At 37.4% G+C, this 19,494-nt stretch overlaps 2 protein-coding genes across 4 annotated transcripts in view; one reads left to right on the top strand and one right to left on the bottom strand.

The window, feature by feature from the left end:
- Positions 1 to 17,197, top strand: part of AMMECR1 (AMMECR nuclear protein 1) — a 119,198-nt gene extending 102,001 nt beyond the window's left edge. Inside the window, exons 8-9 of one of the 2 annotated variants that reach the window (XM_051630658.1) lie at positions 1,448 to 1,565; positions 16,899 to 17,197. In XM_051630658.1, the coding sequence (XP_051486618.1) occupies positions 1,448 to 1,565; positions 16,899 to 16,908 (128 nt within the window). In that variant the 3' untranslated portion in view covers positions 16,909 to 17,197. Of the gene's footprint in view, positions 1 to 1,447; positions 1,633 to 16,898 lie in introns of those variants that run through there. The other variant, XM_051630657.1, reaches the window with a different exon arrangement.
- TMEM164 (transmembrane protein 164) overlaps positions 1,796 to 19,494 on the bottom strand; it is a 33,816-nt gene continuing 16,117 nt past the window's right edge. For both annotated transcript variants that reach the window (XM_051630665.1, XM_051630664.1), the window contains exons 4-7: positions 19,128 to 19,194; positions 12,479 to 12,557; positions 3,380 to 3,480; positions 1,796 to 2,984 (exon numbers count right to left, since the gene is read on the bottom strand). In XM_051630665.1, the coding sequence (XP_051486625.1) occupies positions 2,778 to 2,984; positions 3,380 to 3,480; positions 12,479 to 12,557; positions 19,128 to 19,194 (454 nt within the window). In that variant the 3' untranslated portion in view covers positions 1,796 to 2,777. The remainder of the gene's footprint in view (positions 2,985 to 3,379; positions 3,481 to 12,478; positions 12,558 to 19,127; positions 19,195 to 19,494) is intronic.

Raw genomic sequence — 19,494 nt, 5'->3', positions numbered from 1 at the left:
AAGGCAGGAGCAATCACTGACAGTGGATCTGCTATCAAAATCAATGGTGCAAGAATCATTCCAACCAAATTACCCCAGGCGGTTTCCTTGTGTTAGCTATATTTAACACTGCCATTCCTGCCACTGAATTTTAGGTCAGTCAGAAAGGCTCACAAATTTTGCATTCCAAGCGAACAGCTTGCACTGAGCAAGACACCTGAGCTTATTTAAAAGCTTCTGCAGTCTTAATTGACCAGAGGCAGTAAATGGTGGCAAACAGCAGCTGGTTTATACTTGTATGGAATGCCCTGAAGCTTATGACTATGGATAGGAAATGTTGTAATTAAAAAAAAAAAAAAAGGCAACTATTACTTTTACATAACTCAGAATTTTTTCCAGTAGCTACAATATTCTAAAGAAAAATAAAGCAACAGGATACATACTTTAAAAAAAACCACAAAAAAACCAACCAACAACTAAGTTTAGCAAGTAATAATACTAAATAACATCTGCATTAGCTAAATTAATACCATTGTAATACCAAACATTTATTCTAAATAGGATCTAAATCCAACATAAGGCATTTTGCCAAATTCTTAAGTAAATAAATAAACCATGATACACTTGACAGTAACTATGGGGAGGGAAGAATCACTGTGTATTTCATTCAGCTATTCATAGTAGATTAAGTATATTAACATCCAGTACTGTGCCTCTTAGCATCTCCCAGCAACATCCTGTATTTCATCATGAAATACTGAATCTGCCAAACTAAACAGCAAGAACTTCTACCACTTCAGCAGGTAATTAAGTGTTCTTCCACAGATGGGTTCGGTTTAAGCAAAATATGCTCAGCTTTAGTAAGGCAGCAGTGAGACTACTCCATGAAATTCATTATGTACTTGGACATTGCAGAATCAACAACTGACAGTTTACTCTGTATGCCAGTCATTCTTATTATCAGGTGTTCAGCTTTCTTGAGTTGAATTCTGATAAAAACACAAGCAGCCTTACAGTCTGTATAACTAAGACTAGCTACATGCTTGGTGGATAGTTTATGTATATGCCACAAGTACAGTATATTTATTATGTATATATATACACACACAGAGCAAGCCATGGAAGAATGCCAGAAACCAGTTTGTAATTTAGAATGTGAGACAACATATTTCTGATTGAGGTGTATTTTTCTTTTATCGTACGGAGTAAAATATTTGAAGTAGCCATTTGTTCTCTCTCCAATTAAAAGTTAAAAAAAAAAAAATTCTTTAAAAAAGAAGTCTACCATTTCTCAATCTTACTTTTCCTTCTTGAGGTATAAACAACTGTACCTTAACTTCAGGATGTATCTTCAGGTGATCCAGCTGGAAGAGGTATGATGGTTTGGGTTTATCTTACAAGTCACAGCTTTGACGACGCAATGTATCTTATAAATTGCAATAAACTTTTGTACAAAAAATTCTTGCAGCCCTGAAACACGGCAGTCTCCACAACAGACTCACAATTAACTACCTGGAGGAACACACTCAAGATTTCCAGTCCTTCTGCCCAACAGTTTCTCCTCTAGCCTTGGAAAATTTGAACAGGTACAAACAGTTTACTACTTATCATTCTGCCTATCTAATATATCCTGTTCTCCAAAAGACATGTTGACAGGAAGATTTAGCTACACTAGTAAACTGGAACATATTCTTTTCAGTAGAGGCCTGCACTGATTTGATGTTTTTTATCATTTAAAATCCATATACAGAATATATTAGAGCTGTAGAGAGAGAACACAGTTTCATTTTGTTTCTTCACTAATCGCTCTACTGAGTGAGAATCAGTGTAGAACACAGAAGAGGAATGTTTCAAAACCTATTAAGTAAAAAAAGAAAACTGATGTTTACATTGGATGTTGTATCTCCACTCCCTCTCCAGTCTAAGCTAAGTGAAAAAAAACATTTTGTTCAAAGTCAGGTCAGAACAGTGGATGAAAAATTTTATCATAGCTTACACTGATATGGGCTTTAGAAATTATTTCAACGGGGTGTTTTTCCACTCACTCCAATAAAAGCATCTCCAAAAAGCATCAAGATCTAATGGGACTTATGCAGGTAGATACTAATCCACAGCAGAAACTAAGTAGTCAATTTAAAAAAAAACAACCAAACCAAACCAACCAACCAAACAAAAAAAACAAACAAAAAAACACCACCAAAACATTTATGAATTGTTGTTCCCCAATATTTTCAACCAGCTTAAAGAAAATACAGTAGAGCCTCACTGTTTTGCATTTACATCTGGGAAATTACGTGTATGTCTTTTCACTAGGACCATTTTGCAACATTCAAGGGCTAAGAGTTAAGCCAGGACAATGCAATTCAAGATGTGTTCTGTTCCTGTCAGTGGTGTGTAGTAATTCAGCTTTATTTCCTAGCCTGTGATATAAATGTACTTACATTTAATGGAAAATAAGTCAAAATGAGGTAGCACTGCCACTCTGCTGAAACCTGGACAGATCCTGGCCTAATTTTAAATGGTGGCTTAGCAAGATCCTACTGTAATCTACATGAAATGTATAAAACACAAGCCTTTTCCAGAATAAGGCCACTAATTTTGCCATTGGCAATAGGCAGTGAGAAACAGCAGTTAAAAAAACAAAAAACAAAAATAAAACCCTCGCTTGATTAGAGAGGTGTTTCTGAGGCAATAAACTGTGGGGAGAAGTATAAACGCCCTGTTCTTTCATCCCTTCTCTTTGTTTTCCAGTATGAGTATCTCTGCTTCCTGTATGTACTAGTCCCTGGGGAGAAATTTCAGTCTATTTTCTTAGCTGGGAGCCTAAGCAAATCCACACTACATTTAAAGATGGGGACAGCACTGTAAAACAGTAGGATTACAAGCTTCCCATGAGCCATGGTCATGACAGTCTGATGTCCAGATGCCCAGATTCGATACCAACGCCCATAAAAAGGATCTGAGACGGCTGGACACAACATGTTGTTCAAATTCACCTCCGTAACCTGAGAAAGTGACAACAAATTTAGAAATTAACAACATTTTTGTGTTGCACCGATTCAGACACCTAAAATGGTAATTTTGAAATTACCTTAATAATAAAAAATGTTTAGGTGACAATCCTTTGTTCAACAAAGTAGGGCAGCTTTCAGAAAGAAAGCAGATCCAAATCCAGTTGTGCATTTAATAGATGGATTTATGCAGGTACATAACCAATTTATGAAATACTTTACCGATACTGGCAAGATACAAGATACAAATGTCCATTAGAACATGCGATTACAAATTTGCATGCAAGTAGACTTATCCAATATGTATCTGGACACTTTGAAACATTGGTCAGTGTTTTTACTTCGAATGTACTTGCAAACTATCCATTTATTAATTTGTAATTACTTACCAGTCCCAGAATCTGCAAGATGCTAAAATGATACACAAACATAAACCCCGTGGATAAAAGAGCCCACCAGAAATTGCAGAGTGGTTCTGGAGTGTAGATACCTTTAAAAGAAAGGAATACATTAATATCCAGCTGAATTGCTGTGTCCATCAAACACGCAAGAATAATCCTCCCTCTTCTCTGTGGATGTTAGTGCAGCTGGCTTTAGCTGATAACCTACTCAATACCATGATGTAATTAATATTTATTTCTTACATGGAGCATGCTGATCAGTTTCTTCCCTCCTTCTGGTCCAGCAGTAAAACAAACAATATGTTACCTTATTAAGCTTCCCTATTTTTCACCAACACCAGTGATTTTAACTTCATTCTTCCTTCTACCACAGAAGTACTAAGTGATTTTACAATACAGCAATGGTATACAATGAATCTTCAAAAATCAAGATATTTCTATACAAAACACCAGTTTCTTACGGGGGCTATGACTTCAGTATGCACAAAATTATCCTAGGTAGTAGCAGTTTCTGTACAGCACTCTGTTAGGACATACCCTAGTTGCCTTTTCCTCATTTTATGGTTGTTTAACAACTATTAAAAAGCAGCTTGCACCAATAATGCCTAGGAACCGAAAAGCTGGATGAAGCAGTTAATTCATTAATGACAGACTGTGCTTTTAAATGAATATGTGGAGATGGTTTCAGATATACACTAAAACAGTTTTATAATCAGTAGATATCACAGTAAAATATTTTTTTCCCTTCAAATGAAGCAGCAGATATCACATTATTCCTGAGTTCACCTTTCTCTCTCCTCCTGAAACTAGGTTTTGTCAATTTATTGACAAGAAACCATGTCACCTGATCTAAAATGTACCAAGTAAATCAGATGCAATAGAAGTACCCCTTGATACAAGACTATTTTTGGAATTAAATATTCAGACATCATACAGTTAGAACAAGAACAGTTTACAGAGTTGTCAAGATTCTTACTAATGGACATGAAAATTCCATTGTAACATAGGGGGAAATACTATTTCCCTTATGATTTTAATAACTTAGCCTAAAAATGCAAAATTGTAAGATGCACAATGTCATACTGCTCAGTTGTAGAGCTTCAGATTATTATAAAAATTCACTGGCATTTTTTATCTTCCTTTATCTGCCGTCTGATCCATTATATATTATTAAATATTGCAATGCATATTCAGTACTCAAATGACAGCTTACAGTACAGAGTGCTACATTCACATTAGCCTTTGCTAGCTAGCAGATTCAGAAATGATCAGGAAGATTCAACAGACTGCAGCATATATTATACAAGGCTACTGGGAACTCCAATAACTATATATGTATAGCTAGCTATGACAGAACTCACCAGACTGGTATGGGTATGCCTATGTATGGTATTGTATGTAGATAAAAGCAAATAACAACTGGTACTTGCTTTATCACACCACCATATAATGATGCATCCTGTCTTGGGTTTAAAATCCCTACAGGACTGTGTTCTCAAACTCTGTTGCCCTTTTTCTCCGTAGTTTTCTTCCATAGTTTGTACCCATCATGCCAGTTCAGACTGATTCTGTAGTAAATATGTGAAATCTAATTTAAATATTTTATGTATGTTACAAATTCAACAGTAGCAACCCCTTATTGCCTAAAACTGTACATCTATTCATTGTCCTCTCAAAATAACATAGCTTCTCTATTGCTAGTCAGCAGAGAGTAAGGACCTGATTGTATGCTTGAATGACCATAGCACATATGCACCCCATATATCACTCACTGACTTTAATGAGCAACTGTATTAGCATAATTACCCAAGATACAACTAACTGCACATCATGTTTTAGTAAACAAGCTGTGACTTGGTGCAACCATGCTAAGTATGAGCAGAGAAGCTACTTTGAAAGCATAAGGCAGCTTATAAGATTTCTTATCCGGTAGGTAAGGTCAAGGTCAGAAGAAGTGTCTGAACTATAAGCAAAATCCAAAGGTAAAGTTATTAATGTGGAGTTCACTTAAGTGGAGTGCTCTGGAGTTAAAGGAAAAAAATTCACAGCAGTCTAAGTCTTCAAACTTACTTAGCAAGCATGATTTAAGCTAGTATCCTATTTAGAAAATGGTTCAGGAGACTTTACTTAAATAGCAGTAATATTCATTAAACTCCACTACCTGAAAACATCAGATACGTGATACTACCCTGAATATGTTTTTTCATTACAGAGGGCAAGAGAAGCAACTGGCCTTGATGTCAAAGTTTAGGAGACCATGGCTCTATTTTTGGCGGCACCAACTTCAAGTGAACTGGTCAAACTATACAGAAACTCTTTGTGCTCCCTTGTCAGCTGCAGAGTAAAGAAAACATTGTTTGACTTGCAAAAATTTTTTTCTTGTCTTTCCAGTTTTAGGTGTACATTTATCCTAGATGCAAAACACCAAATAAAACTTAAACAAGGTATCTAGAACAGCTCCCAGGAGCTGGCAGAGTACCAAATCTGGTTTCACATGAACTTGCCTGGTTGGCAGTTGCCTGTGTTATTTCAGAAGTATTTTACAAAGCCTAAGAACAGATGGTAGTATAAAGAAGTAAACACTCAGAAAAACTGGAATCCAGAGACCCTGATATTTGTGGGACTTACAGTGTAGGTAGTATACAAATACTAAAATAGACAAGTGAATCTAGCTATGAAACAAGATTGGAGAGGGAAAGCAGTCATTAAAAGAGTAAGGAAATTGAACAAGATGACAAAACACATCAGTGGCATAATTTGGCTCTGAACCCAAGCCTCTGATGTCCAGCTCAATCTAGTCAGGAATCACGTTTCAAAAGCCACCCACTTAGGAGTGCTGTTAAGGCTCCTCCAGCAAAGAATTTCACACTGCTACATCCTCTCTCTGTTGCAAAACTTAAAAAAAAATACATTTGCAATGCTCACCATCTACAGATTTTTCCTCTTGCTATATAATAAAAAAATATCACCTTATTAGACTTTGCAATCCTGAAAATAACAATGTGATTTTCAGCAGTATCATTATTTAGACATCAATAGACAAAAAGGAAACAATGACCTCCACATGAAAACATTTCAGTGAGCTCTGGATTCCCAAGTGTGCTTTGGGAAACTATTTTTAAATTCATACATGGGATATTTTCTATACATTTCTCATTAGATAAATAGTCACTATAGATTTTATTACTCAACAGATGACTGTTTAGTGGAGAAGTGTGGTCTATTTTCTGTAGTCCCCAGTCTATTAACAGAAACATACAAACAGGAAAATCGAGACCCAGCTGAGTAGATGTTTGAATGGCCTGTGCTGGCTCTGGCAAAAGCTACCTGCTGATTACATAGGACATCAATTTCAAAAGGAAGCAGTGAGTTTCGTTCTCTATTCACAAAAGATCGTAAGCAATTCTTTTAAGTTAAACACCTTCAAAAATTTAATCCAAATGCCAGTCTGGCACAAATCTCATTCTCAAAAATGCACACACCCCAGCCAGTTGAGATCGTTCCAAATCAGGGTCATCCAAGTAGTCTGTATTTTTGCTCTTGTGTTGAATCATAGAATCAGAGAATCATAGAATGTCTGAGGTTGGAAGGGACCTCTAAAGGTCATCTAGTCCAACCCCCCTACAATAAGCAGGGACATCTCACACTAGAACAGATTGCTCAGAGCCCCATCAAGCCTGACCTTGAATGTCTCCAGGGATGGAGCCTCCACCACCTCTCTACGCAACCTGTTCCAGTGATCCACGACCCTCAAATTAAGTAACTTTTTCCTAATGTCCAACCTAAATCCACCCTTCTCAAGCTTAAAACCATTACGCCTTGTCCTATCATTACGTGCCCTAGTGAACAGGTCTTCTCCAGTCTTTTTACAGGCCCTTGGGAAGGTCACTATAAGGTCCCCCCGGAGTCTTCTCTTCTTCATGCTGAACAACCCCAACTCCCTCAGCCTGTCTTCATAAGAGGGGTGCTCCAGCCCTCTAACCCTTTTCAATGCCCTCCCCTGGACTCGCTTCAACAGGTCCATGTCTTTCTTGCATTGGGGTACATACCCTTCTAAATTTCTCCATTTCCTAGAGAAAGAGAAGTCTGCAACACACCTTGGGCCCACTCAGTGAATGTCTCATCAACTTTCATACTTAGTTTGAAGTGTTTTGTAACAGGCCACCATAGTTTCAGAGAACCAGTAACTGCACAGTGTATAAAGCTCAGAGGGTCACGTAACAAAAACACATCCCCTACTCTTCCTCTCCATTTCTCCTAAATCAAACAAGATTATCCTGAAACAGGCTACATGACAGCCTGCAGAATGAGCCTGCAGCCGGAGCAATAGCACACACCTCCAGCTGCCGAACAGTACCACAGCCACCCTGCTGCTCCAGGTGTTGTAGTACAGGCACAACTGGACAGTGAACCAGGTGTTTATGTCTAATTCTTGGGATTCCGGAGGCAGAGGAAAGCTAAAAGAGCAACATGGAAGCTGCCATCAGGAGAGTAGGAGAATAATATACAAGAATTGACAGCTCACCAAGAAATAAAGAGTTCCAGTGAAAGAGCTGTACCACACATTACTGAGTATTTCAACGAGGAGAGAGATAATTACCTAACTATATTCAAATACATAGAGATTTTGTTCCTGTATTTCCACTGCTTTATAACTGTATTTAAAAGCTATGGAAAGATATACAGCTAAGTGTCACAAGTGGGGAAGTGGCTGAGAAAGGGTACAACAGCTAGAAATGTCTTTAAATATGGTAATCTCTCACTCTTGGCAGCAAGTTGTAACAGCCAATGGAAAGCGTGAGTTTAGATCACCAATAGCTTTAATTGCACTTTCCTAGTTTACAGCCACAGGAAAAATGATCCTTTCATCTGTTCTTGATATCTGTGTTCTACATCTTGCATATCAGCCCAGCTCCTCATTAGGTAAGAAACACTGCACTGCCCTTAAGAAACCTGGCTGTACAGAGCTGTTATGACCATCTTCTGAAGTGCAACAGAGGCATTCTCCATGAGAGAGGAAAAAAGAATAAAAGAAAATCATCAACTACTAGATTTTCTGACAATGCCACAGAACTTCATCTCTTCTGATGCCACTTTTGAAGACACTTAAATAAAAAAGGGGCTTTATGACTTGAGTCAGAGGGACAGTTTCTTTATTGCTTATAAAGATATAACACTTGCCTTCTAAGCTGAAAATTCTGACTCTACTCCAGCAAACAACTTGCCTACTTAATTATTTAGGGTCTGTAAATCTGTCCACTTGTGTACAGCTGTACAACAGTTAATCAGCTCTTAACATACACTGGGCTGGACCACAAGACTGTCCAGAATTTGCAAAGCCATTACTGTAAATTTTGGCTCCTGAAGATCACCCCCCGCAAAAAAACAACACCCAAACCAAAGAAAAACCAACCAACAAACCAACCCCACAAAACAAAAACAAAACAAAACAACCAAAAAACCCAAACCAAAACAACCAAATCCATTAATTCTCTCCACAATGTGGACAACCTGCATTTGAACTGTGAATTCTGAGCATTTGCATAGCCACTTGACTGAGTGGATGCTGGAGACTATCTCCCCCTGCAGGCTAAAGGGTCAGAACCACACAACCAGACAGTGACACTGATTAAGCATACATGATATCCTAGAACTTCAGGTACAGCTGTTCCTACATCAGATTGCTCCTTAAGGTGACAAAATCCAAAAAAACCTTCAACACCAACATCCTTTTCTACTTTATTAAGTTATTAAGTCAACTAAATAATGCTGCAGATCGCAAAACACAAGAAAGATTATCTCCTCAACTACAGGACTGCAAGGGAGGTACCATAAACTAACCCTTATTTCAAACGTTGTGTAATTATATCATTTGCTTACAGCACTCAGGAAGTAAGAGTTCCACTGTGATTAAATTTCAATATGATTTGAAGCCCCAAAATAAGATGCACACCCTAATCTTGTCAAATCCATCAAAAAATATAACTAGCTTAAGGACAAAGACAGTCAAGAACTGGGAGTCTTTAAGGCTGATACAGTGCAAACTAGATGTTTTCCCATTGTGTTAAGAGCACACAATTAAAAACCCCTAAGTTTTCCTGAACACCATTTAGGATCTCTAATACCTTGATCTTAGAAGGTCATATTAATGCACTGTTGAAATAGTTGTGGCAGTTTGAGACATTACACTGCCTCAGCTGCCACTTCCCTAAGCCTTCTACCAGCAGTCTGTATCCCAGTAGCGTAATTATCTGAGCATATGCATATGCTTCAAAAGAACAGCTTAGTTGTAATGAAAGTGGTTTGAGTTTTTCAATTGAGATGTTGGTTCCATGGTTTAAATCTGAACTGCTGTGGTTCCCATCTTCTTCCTTTCATCTTGACAATGCATTTGTTGAACTTTTTGCCAACTCTAGCACTCAGATGATGCAACAATCCAGAAGCTGTGAGAGCATTTACACTTTTTTTGACAGGGAAGCAAGGGTCTCACCTCTTAAGAACAAGACAAAACTGACTTACAGCTCTGGTTCAGCCTATCCAGATATTTCAGGAATGCTGTGTCCTGCCCATATGTATACTGTAATTTTTGTCAGGGTTCACAGGTGATAAAAGGTGAGATTCATTCAGCAATAAAGTTGCCAACTGCAGATATACTCAATGTAAGAACTGTCTTGAGTCAGGAATCTTCTACACTGGCGTGTTATATCTGCTTTCCACCTATTTTGCATGAGCGCCTTCTATTGCAGTCAAAATAGATCTGAGCTATAGTGCAGAAGCATTTATTTTGTCCGGCCTGACACACACGTGTATGTATACATACACATGTGCACTTGGATAGAAAGTATGTTAAGAGGAAGTACAGAAATTTATATTCACTCAGCACAAAAGGGAGGGAGAGGGAAGAAGGGAGAAATAGGCCTTAATCCCCAAGAGGAAATACATCCTTGAGCTTCAGTGAGTTCACTGCACAACACTGAAGGCTGAGCTCCAAATGCCTCTCTCATCAATTTGATCCTAACCATGGTAAAGCCACCACATTCACATTATGGGGGACATGAAAGTGATGCTGCCAGTGCAACATGACCTGTCTTCACCACTGTAATGAACAGCAGGGAGAGAGAGAAAATAGCCCTTGCTTACTGTCACCCAGTTTCCTTTCAAAAAGGAAACAGGTAATTTAATGTGTGTGCATGACTGGTATGATACTTGATTAGCCTAACAACAAACTTGGACATCCAGTTCTGTACAGAGTAAGCCTCAAATCAACTCTGCTTCAGGTGTTCTGCTCAACCTTCCTTTGAGAAATGTTAATATTATGATTGAGATTCTATTAAGGCCATCAATAATATTGGTAGATTCCCAATAAAACTGAAGTTATGTATTTTTCCATATACAATTAATTCCTTTTCATTTTTCCAATTTCATTACTTCAGTTACTTCTCCCAACCTGAATCTATAGATTCACTGATGGAAATTTATATTTAAAATATAGAAAGAAAGCTGCATGCTGATCAACAGTGACAAAACCCACAATTTTCACAAGATATACTTAAGATTAAGAGTGTGATCAACTCAGAGTACTCAAAGTACTTTAAACCAAGGTGCTAGTGAAATTACAAAATATTAACAAATGTTTTCAGGCTGAGTAATTTTCCGATCAAGAATCAGACATTAGGTCTCCTGTGGCACTGGCCATAACTACTACAAAAGTCCATGAGTGTTTTGATAATGAGGTATTAGTCAGACAGGTGATAAGGAGCCAACCACAGTTATTAGTCACACAGCCTAGGGCAATCAATCTATACATTTAGCCAATTCTGTTCTTTTAGAATTTCACTGCTATCATGTCAACATTAGATGGCAGCAAATACCTGTAAATTAATTAAGGGCAAAAATTTAGAAAACTGCACTAAAATGCACAACTACACAACACAGAGCCTTTCAAACCACAGATATAGTCCTGTCAGCCCCGGAAAACAAGTGCTGAAGAACCCAGACAACCTTGACGTTAAAACATCACAAGAGCTTGCCTACAGTATACTATGTGGCTGTTAAGACTTTCTCTCCCCTTTCTTTCTGCAACGATTAGGAGTTTGTGTAACTTCTACAACTATACTGCACTCTAGCATTATTTGCCAGAATTTTAAGATATCAAAGATGTATTAAAATTAAGTGTAGCCACATGTTTCTCTGATAAGAGAAAGAAACCAAATTATTTTTTTATTTGGATCATTTTTACTTAGTTTCACTGAGCAGTGAAAAACAAAAAGGTTATGAACCTACAGTGAAGTGTGAAGGCTAGTAAATGACTGCTGGTATAAAACACAAAAGATTCACCAGAATGAAGTGGCCAACCTACCTGCTTGTCTGCTCAGAATAAATGCTTGTTTTGAGCATTTGCTAAATTGTATCCCATTGCTCGACATCACGTTCTCAGTGTTTTAATTAAAGGCTACTGAACATCTGGAACATAAATTACGATCTTTCATTCCCTGTATGAAACAATATAGCTATGCCAGGAAATGCAGCTGGAGGCATGTCAACACTAGAGGGGGGCAGAGCATCACACCAGATTTATACATACTGCATTCCTTTCTAAGGACAATTAGAAAAATCACTGGCCAGTGGAAATTTTGAGATTCCCAAACTTACTGAACTATTATGGTATAAGTGAATGCAACACAGTAATATTAGAAGAGATAACAAGCAAGCTAGTTCACTTCACTACTATGTATCACTACATTTCATTTAAGCTTCAGAATTTTAGGAATTTATCTAACTAGTCAACTAATATTTATGAGGGGTTATAGTATTTTTTTCAGCTCATTTTAAGTTGCAGTACTTCTCAAGAGACATCCAAGAAGGCAAAAGTCTTAAAAGTTGATCTAACCAACAACTTAGAATGTTGCAAGATGGCAGAGATGCTACTCAAGAAGACAAGCACGCATTACATCAATGCATTTGTGATATCCCTTTCGGCAAAAGACCATTTTTTTACTCCCATTTCAGTGCCTCACAAGTCTTATTAGTAAGCACAGGTCTTTCATTGCATGGGACCAATACAATACATATAAATTGCCAACCTACCTCCTTTCCGCAGCAGATAGATGGGCACAATGTAAAGCATCACATGCTGAATATAATATATTTCCATTTCAAATGGAAGCTGTGGAATAAGAAAAATATTTGTAAATGTTTTTTCACCACTAACAACTGAGTTACAAGGAATCATTCTCCTTATCACCCATGACAATCCTTTTAGTGCAGTGTTTTTATCACCTATGTATATTAACAGAGAGATTACATTAATGGTCAGTGTTTTGAAAGTGCAGCTAATTAGACCCATTCCATTCCCCTTGCCATAAATACAGTGCAGCACTTCAAGCAGACAATTCTGAGTAAGAAGCACAACAAAGAACATAAGATTGCTCTTTTCCCTTTCTTAGCATAAATTACCAATAACAATGCAAAATCCTAAAGTAACCAAACCAGAAATAATAAACAGACTATATGAGAGCAGTCTATTTAGAAAGAAAAGAGAATCACTACCTTGTGAGTGACAAAATTCTATAAATGAGGTCTTTAATATATGTAAGTATATAAATAAATATATAAGCATAATTACTGGAGGCCTGTGCAAAAAACAAAAATACTTGATTTATAGCAATCTGCATGCATGCGTGAAACTGCTAAGCTCCACCAAATATAAAATTAAAATAACCAATATGTTATTGGTTTTAAAGAGAAGCTGCAGAAGGATATATGTAAACAAGTTACCAGTCAGCAGTAAGTCAGGTACTGGAGAAAAAGCTGTACCTCTCCCACTTGGAACAGGCACACTTCAGAAACAATAGCTTCCGATATGAACAACACAATGTGAGGCACTCACTCCTGCCAAGGAGCATTCTCTATTTAGTATCTGTGGTTTCAAAAGGGCTTCTACACTTGCCGAGTTGTGAGGGTCAGTTACACAAACACTATGCTCAGGACACTTCTGAGAACAGAGTAACAGTTGTTTTTCTGCAGTAGTGTTGACAGTACTTTCTTTTGTGTAAAACAAAACATCTTTTTTTCACTATAAAAGATTGCTTGTTCTGAAGCCTGGCTAATTGTGCACGTGCATTTCCTCATCTAGAGCTGCAAAAGCTGAATTTCTGCACAAGCAAGCACTCAAGTTGTACAGCCAGGCTACAATAAACAGAAAAAGAAGAAACTCTTAAGTTGTACTGAGCAACTGACACACCTTGCTCTAAAGGTCTTGTCTATAACTTGTTTTATCAATAAAAGACCCACACACAGACAGCAGGTAAGTTTGATAAGCAAAGAGAAACCTAATCGAAGATAAAATAGAAAGGATAATCCATCAAAGACTTAAAGAACCCCTTAGTGAAAACAAATAAGAGCTTCAGCAAGTGGTAAAATTTGAGAAAAAAGAATACCAAAATTATACTTGCAGAACAAAGTAAGTCAAAATATCGATTTGGTCGCTCAAATAATATTTGACCATAGGCACCCATAAAGGCCACATGTATTTAAACCCAGACTCCAAAACGGATGCCCTTCACAGGCTTCAAGAGACTTGTCCTTTCCTGTCAGATGCCACTGTGGAAACTCTGCCACCATTCTGAAGAGCAGTATTTCCCTAGTAGCAAAACAATGATGTTCATGGTACATTTCTTCAACCACATCTGTCCCCAGAAAGCATAAAGATTCACAATAACTGGATATTTGATACCAAGATAGACTCATCTGAACTCTATATATTAATTGTCAATTTATTGACTAGCTGGGATTGCTTTTTTTTTGTTAAACTCCTCCCTCTCTTACCAGCTGCCAGCATCACTCTTCCTGCATTTAAACTTCTTTCCCGTGCTCAGAATCTTAAAACAACTAATGATACAAGTCAAAACCACAAACTAGCTATTTCTTCTACTCACTTATATTCTAGGCTCCCTTAACAGTGTAAATGAATACAGAAGACAGGCCACTCCGTTACTCAAGACAATAAGGAAGTTGTTCTCCTTTAAAGATTCTTATTTGTGACAAAACAAATCTGTTTCACTGATTCATAGGTTATTAACACTGGTATAATATCATATATGTTTCAAAACACACTAATACTGACATACACAATTCCTCTAACATTCAGGATCAAAACATACTAACAAACTACTCTGGAATTAAATATTCTGACTATTCACTTCTTATATTTTGTAATGAAGTTTCTGATAGAAAATAAATGGTGTTTTGCTCCTCCAGGAAGAGTTTGGCTCAAAGCAGCTACATGTGCTTTTATCCCTGATATCAGCCTGGTATGCTGCAGATTCGAAATGCCACATTCCCTGGACGCATGCTACAGGCCTTTGGGAAAGTACCAAAATAGTGAGCAGCTTGACATGAGCTGCCAGCATGTGCTGGAGCCCAGAGGGCCAACGGCATCCTGGGCTGCATCAAAAGAAGTGTGGCCAGCAGGGCCAGGGAGGTGATTCTGCCCCCCTACTCTTCACTAGTGAGACCCCTCCTGGAATGCTGCATACAGCTCTGGAGCCCTCAGCACAGGAAGGACATGGAGCTGTTGGAGCAGGTCCACAGAAGGGCCACGAAGATGATTAGAGGGCTTGAACACCTTTGCTATGAAGACAGGCTGAGAGAGTTGGGGCTGTTCAGCCTGGAGAAAAGAAGGCTCCAGAGAGACCTTATAGTGACCTTCCAATACCTAATCTGAGCCTATAGAAAAGATGGGGAGAGACTTTTCACCAGAAAGTGTAGTGATAGGACATGGCATAATGGTTTTATTAACTGAAAGAGGGCAGATGTACCTTAGGACATTTAATTAGGAAGAAATTATTAACCGTGAGAATAGTAAAGCACTAGAATAGGTTGCCCAGGGAGGTTGTGGATGCCCCCACCCTGCAGGTGTTCAAGGCCAGGTTGGATGAGGCCTTGCGCAGCCTGCTCTAGTGTGAGGTGTGCCTGCTCATAGCGGGGAGGTTGGAACCTGGTGATGTTTAAGGTCGCTTCCAAACATAACCATTCTACGATTCTGTTATTTTAATTTCAGAAACAGTATTTTTCCAGTGCCTCTACAGATAGTAGAACTGCTTATCACCACCAGCAGAAGGTACATTCACATTTCCAAATAGAAATGTAATTGTAGACTTCACTTACGTATCCATGCCATTTTAATGCACACAGCATAGATAACTGGCAAAAGATGAAGAAACCTTGGCTTTAGCATCTACCAGCAACTGAAGCACAATCTCTCAACAGCCCCAAACGTGCAACTGTTCCATTATTTTCTCCTTGTGCCAGACCGATTAAGCCAGTTTAGATATGACAATGTACTACCATGACCTATTCCATTTTGCTGTGTAGGCCCAAGCATTTCAGGCAAACTATTTAGTACAGTGAATTATTACTATAACAGTCAACAGAAATGCAGTAGGCAATGAGCAGAGGCACCACACAGAGTGCACTGTTAAGTACTGCTCAGAGTATGATTCTGCTCCTAAAACAAATTTAGAATGCATACCTCTCGAGCCAAATAGTCCTAATAATAGAACATAGCAGCTTCTGGAAACATTAAAAGTGCACCATCTCAGCTGTGCAAGCAGAGACAGCAAGTCCAACACCTCTGGGACATGCCCTGTTTTTTACTTTATCTACATCAACATTTTCAAGACATCAGCTTGCAAAACAAACAACTAACCAATAAAAAAAACCAAAACACCACTTCAAAACCAGTGACGAGTTTCCTTTAAAATTTGACTAATGCAATATGAAAGTTCAAACAAAAATAATTACTCCCCAAATACATGGAGTCTTTGAAGCAGTTAAATCAACGTACTCGCATAGCTAGGTTATCAGGACCTACAATGCATTCCATATAATACACATACAGAGTAAGAAGAAATCTTTCTACTTTTGTATATCTTCTAACATCTTAACATCCAGGCTCCCACTTGGGAACCTGACAATCTTATTCCTTTAGCATCTTCTTCTCTACTTAAAGGTCATAAAAGATTAGCCTGTGTTCCATGTGAATTATTAATGCTGACCAAGAATTATTTGCATCATAAGAAATTACAAGAGAAAATTAAAATATCCTTTATTTCTGAAAGGATAATAGGAACTCACAAATATTAACTGGTAAGAAATCATTTGTTACTCAAGACTGGTTCATTGTTGGCACCTCAACATCATGCCCAAGCAGGAAAATAATTTCTTGGACAGAATATACTGACCTCATCCTGCATTTTTTGGAACACTATCCCAGTACCCATTACAGTCCAACATGATTTTTAATGAATATATTGTCACTGAATGGTTAAAACAACAGAAGGTAGAAACTTTCTACTGTAGTTTCAATTAATATTGCAACTCTCCACTTCCACTGGCAATGGCCAAATATGTAAGAATGGTTTCAAAATAACTGAGGTTCTTAAAAAATTATAACAAGAAAATGGAAAATGTCTGTTTATGCTAAGTCTCAAACTTTCTTTTTCAGGATAATTTAGCATCGAATCATATACACAAGAAAAATTCCTACAATGTATTAAGCAACATTAATTGGTAGCAAAAATATGTGCAACAAATGGACTGCGCCATGAAATGTTGTAAGAAGTGTTCTGAAAATCACTTTGAACACACGTTAGAACCAAAATCCTGTTACCTGCCTACTAGTTCCTAAACAAACATCCATCAGCAAGTGAAGTAATGATTGTCTTTTATTCTGTCTCCTGCCTCTTGCCCCTTTCAGATTATTGATATATACAAATAAAACCGTATATTTAATATTTTCTCCTACATCTCACTGCCTTCATCTCTGTAATGATACACAATTTGCTAGCTTGCACATACGTGCCTACTGCTGAACTTGGTAAATTAGCAGGCTTCTCCAAAGAGACACTGCAGCTCAATAGTAGCCACATGCTGCCTGGAAGGTAACTACTAGGCAATCTACATGAGAGAGAGGTTTAAGATGTCAGCTGAAGACAATGAAAACCACCTCCAAGGCAAAATCCAGCTACATAAACTCATAGGGATAAAATACATTTCATACTATGAAAGGTAACAGTAAGGCATCTTGCTGTTGACAGCAGTATACCCCTTTGGTACAATCTCTCAAAGTGATGGGAGGCAATACTCTCCTGCTTTCCACTTCCCACTGACCTCAGAGCTCTCCACCCCAGACAACATCTCCCTCTTCACTTCTGAGTTAATGGTTGGGTTACGTGGCCAGTTTTTCATGTTTTTTGTGCCACGTGCAGTATATTACAACTGTTTACAGACAGTAAGTGTAAAAAAAGCATGTACACACTAAAATACATGTCTTAAAAAAACATAAAACCGAAATTAAGAAGCTGACGCATAAAGACACAACAACTCTTGACCAAATCAAAGGTTTTCACTTAGATACTACAAACCAGGGCAGACAGCATGGACAATATTATTATGCTTCCCTGGACTTCCTACCAAGTTTGAAGAGATATTTATTGCTTTCAGGACAATGTCAGTGAAAACAACTTCAATGACAGTTACAGTCCAGAATGTCTACCATTAGTGAATCTGGGTCAAAGCAGCAGTGCTATAAAACATCACCCACATTATCCTGTGCCACAAGAAACACTGAAAAAAAAAAGAGACTAGCAAGCAGCTGTTAGACAAAAAATATCCTAAATTGTACATATTCCAAAAATATTTGCTCTTGGACATTAACTCTAATTAAGGAGATAATTTTATAAGTAGTCTGTATTTTTCCTGTTTAATCACCACTGCCCTAACATAAATGAGATCTATGATAATGTCAGAGAAAATACAAGCTAATGATTTATCAAGTATTTTATCTTTAAAAGGTTACCAATAAAAACATTTTTTTAATGCTAGTTTTTTATTTATTTAAAAAACTAGTTAGTTTGAAATACAAAGTAAAGAGTTCTTCTTATGAGGAAACAACACTTGTTTTATTCATTTGATATCCCTTCAGCAGTATCATATTTGCACATAATTACAAACTGCACATAAGCTGTTATAATATAGAAAAGAATAGATGTAGTTCCAGATTAGGAAGGGCAACAAAAGCCTTGAAAGATCTCTAGTGTTCATATGCTACTAAATCCACTGAAATCTGAAAAATATTATTCAACTTCCTGTGCATCTGTGTGTTATGCTTTATAGAAGGTTATTTTTAACATGCAAAAGCCTATGGATGCATGATCCTCTCTTTAGTAACTAAACTGTGCCTCAGTGCAAATTTTTATACACTTAGAGGAGAAAAAAACCCCAAAACATTTACAAGCTGGCAATAGAATTGTCAGTTTTCAGGTTTCCTAGCTACCAGTGTGACCAATCAACATAGCATATCACTCATTAAGTTCAATACAGATGCAGAATTTTACACATAAATTTCATTGAGACAGTCAAGATTTCCAAAAGGACAATCACTAGCAAGACTTGTTATGGAGTCTGAAGTCCACAGCAATTGTGTTAATAATATCCTTAATTCATGTGCTGTATGGGTATAGATATGAGTACTTTATCTAGACACCATAAACATATTTAAGTTATTTAATTTAAGCTATTTCATTAATTTAAGTTATCTCTACCTTAAAACAGATTTTTAAATAACTGGAACAACAGACTTTTGCAGGTAAGTCACCTGACAAAAAATTAACAAGCACATGGCCACCTTTTAGAAATAAATAAAAAAGGAGGAGGAAATGTACAGTACACTTACCAGGCGTGTATTTACTACAGGAAACAGCAATGCCAAGAGGGCCCCATTCAGCATATGCATCTGCAACCTTAGAAAAGAAACGTGATGTTATTTTTCACAAATGGAAATAAAATGCAATGCTTTCACACACTTTATGTAGTATCACTTCAATAAAAGACAGCAAGAGATTTAAGAAAATTCTTTTGGCTTGAATTTGAATACACCCATTGTAAAATGCAATAACCAGATACCGTTAAATGCAATAATGCGGACAAAAACCTCTTTTTAAAAACACAAAGAATTTCCTAAAAGTAGGACTGCTTTCTACAATGAGCTTTGAATTCCTAAAAAGCCTGGACTGCCTGTTGGTGTTTATTCTGTTCATGAT

Source organism: Apus apus, chromosome 12 (assembly GCF_020740795.1).
Source record: "Apus apus isolate bApuApu2 chromosome 12, bApuApu2.pri.cur, whole genome shotgun sequence".
Classification (NCBI taxonomy): Eukaryota; Metazoa; Chordata; class Aves; order Apodiformes; family Apodidae; genus Apus; species Apus apus.
This window is presented reverse-complemented; position numbering and strand designations above follow the sequence as displayed.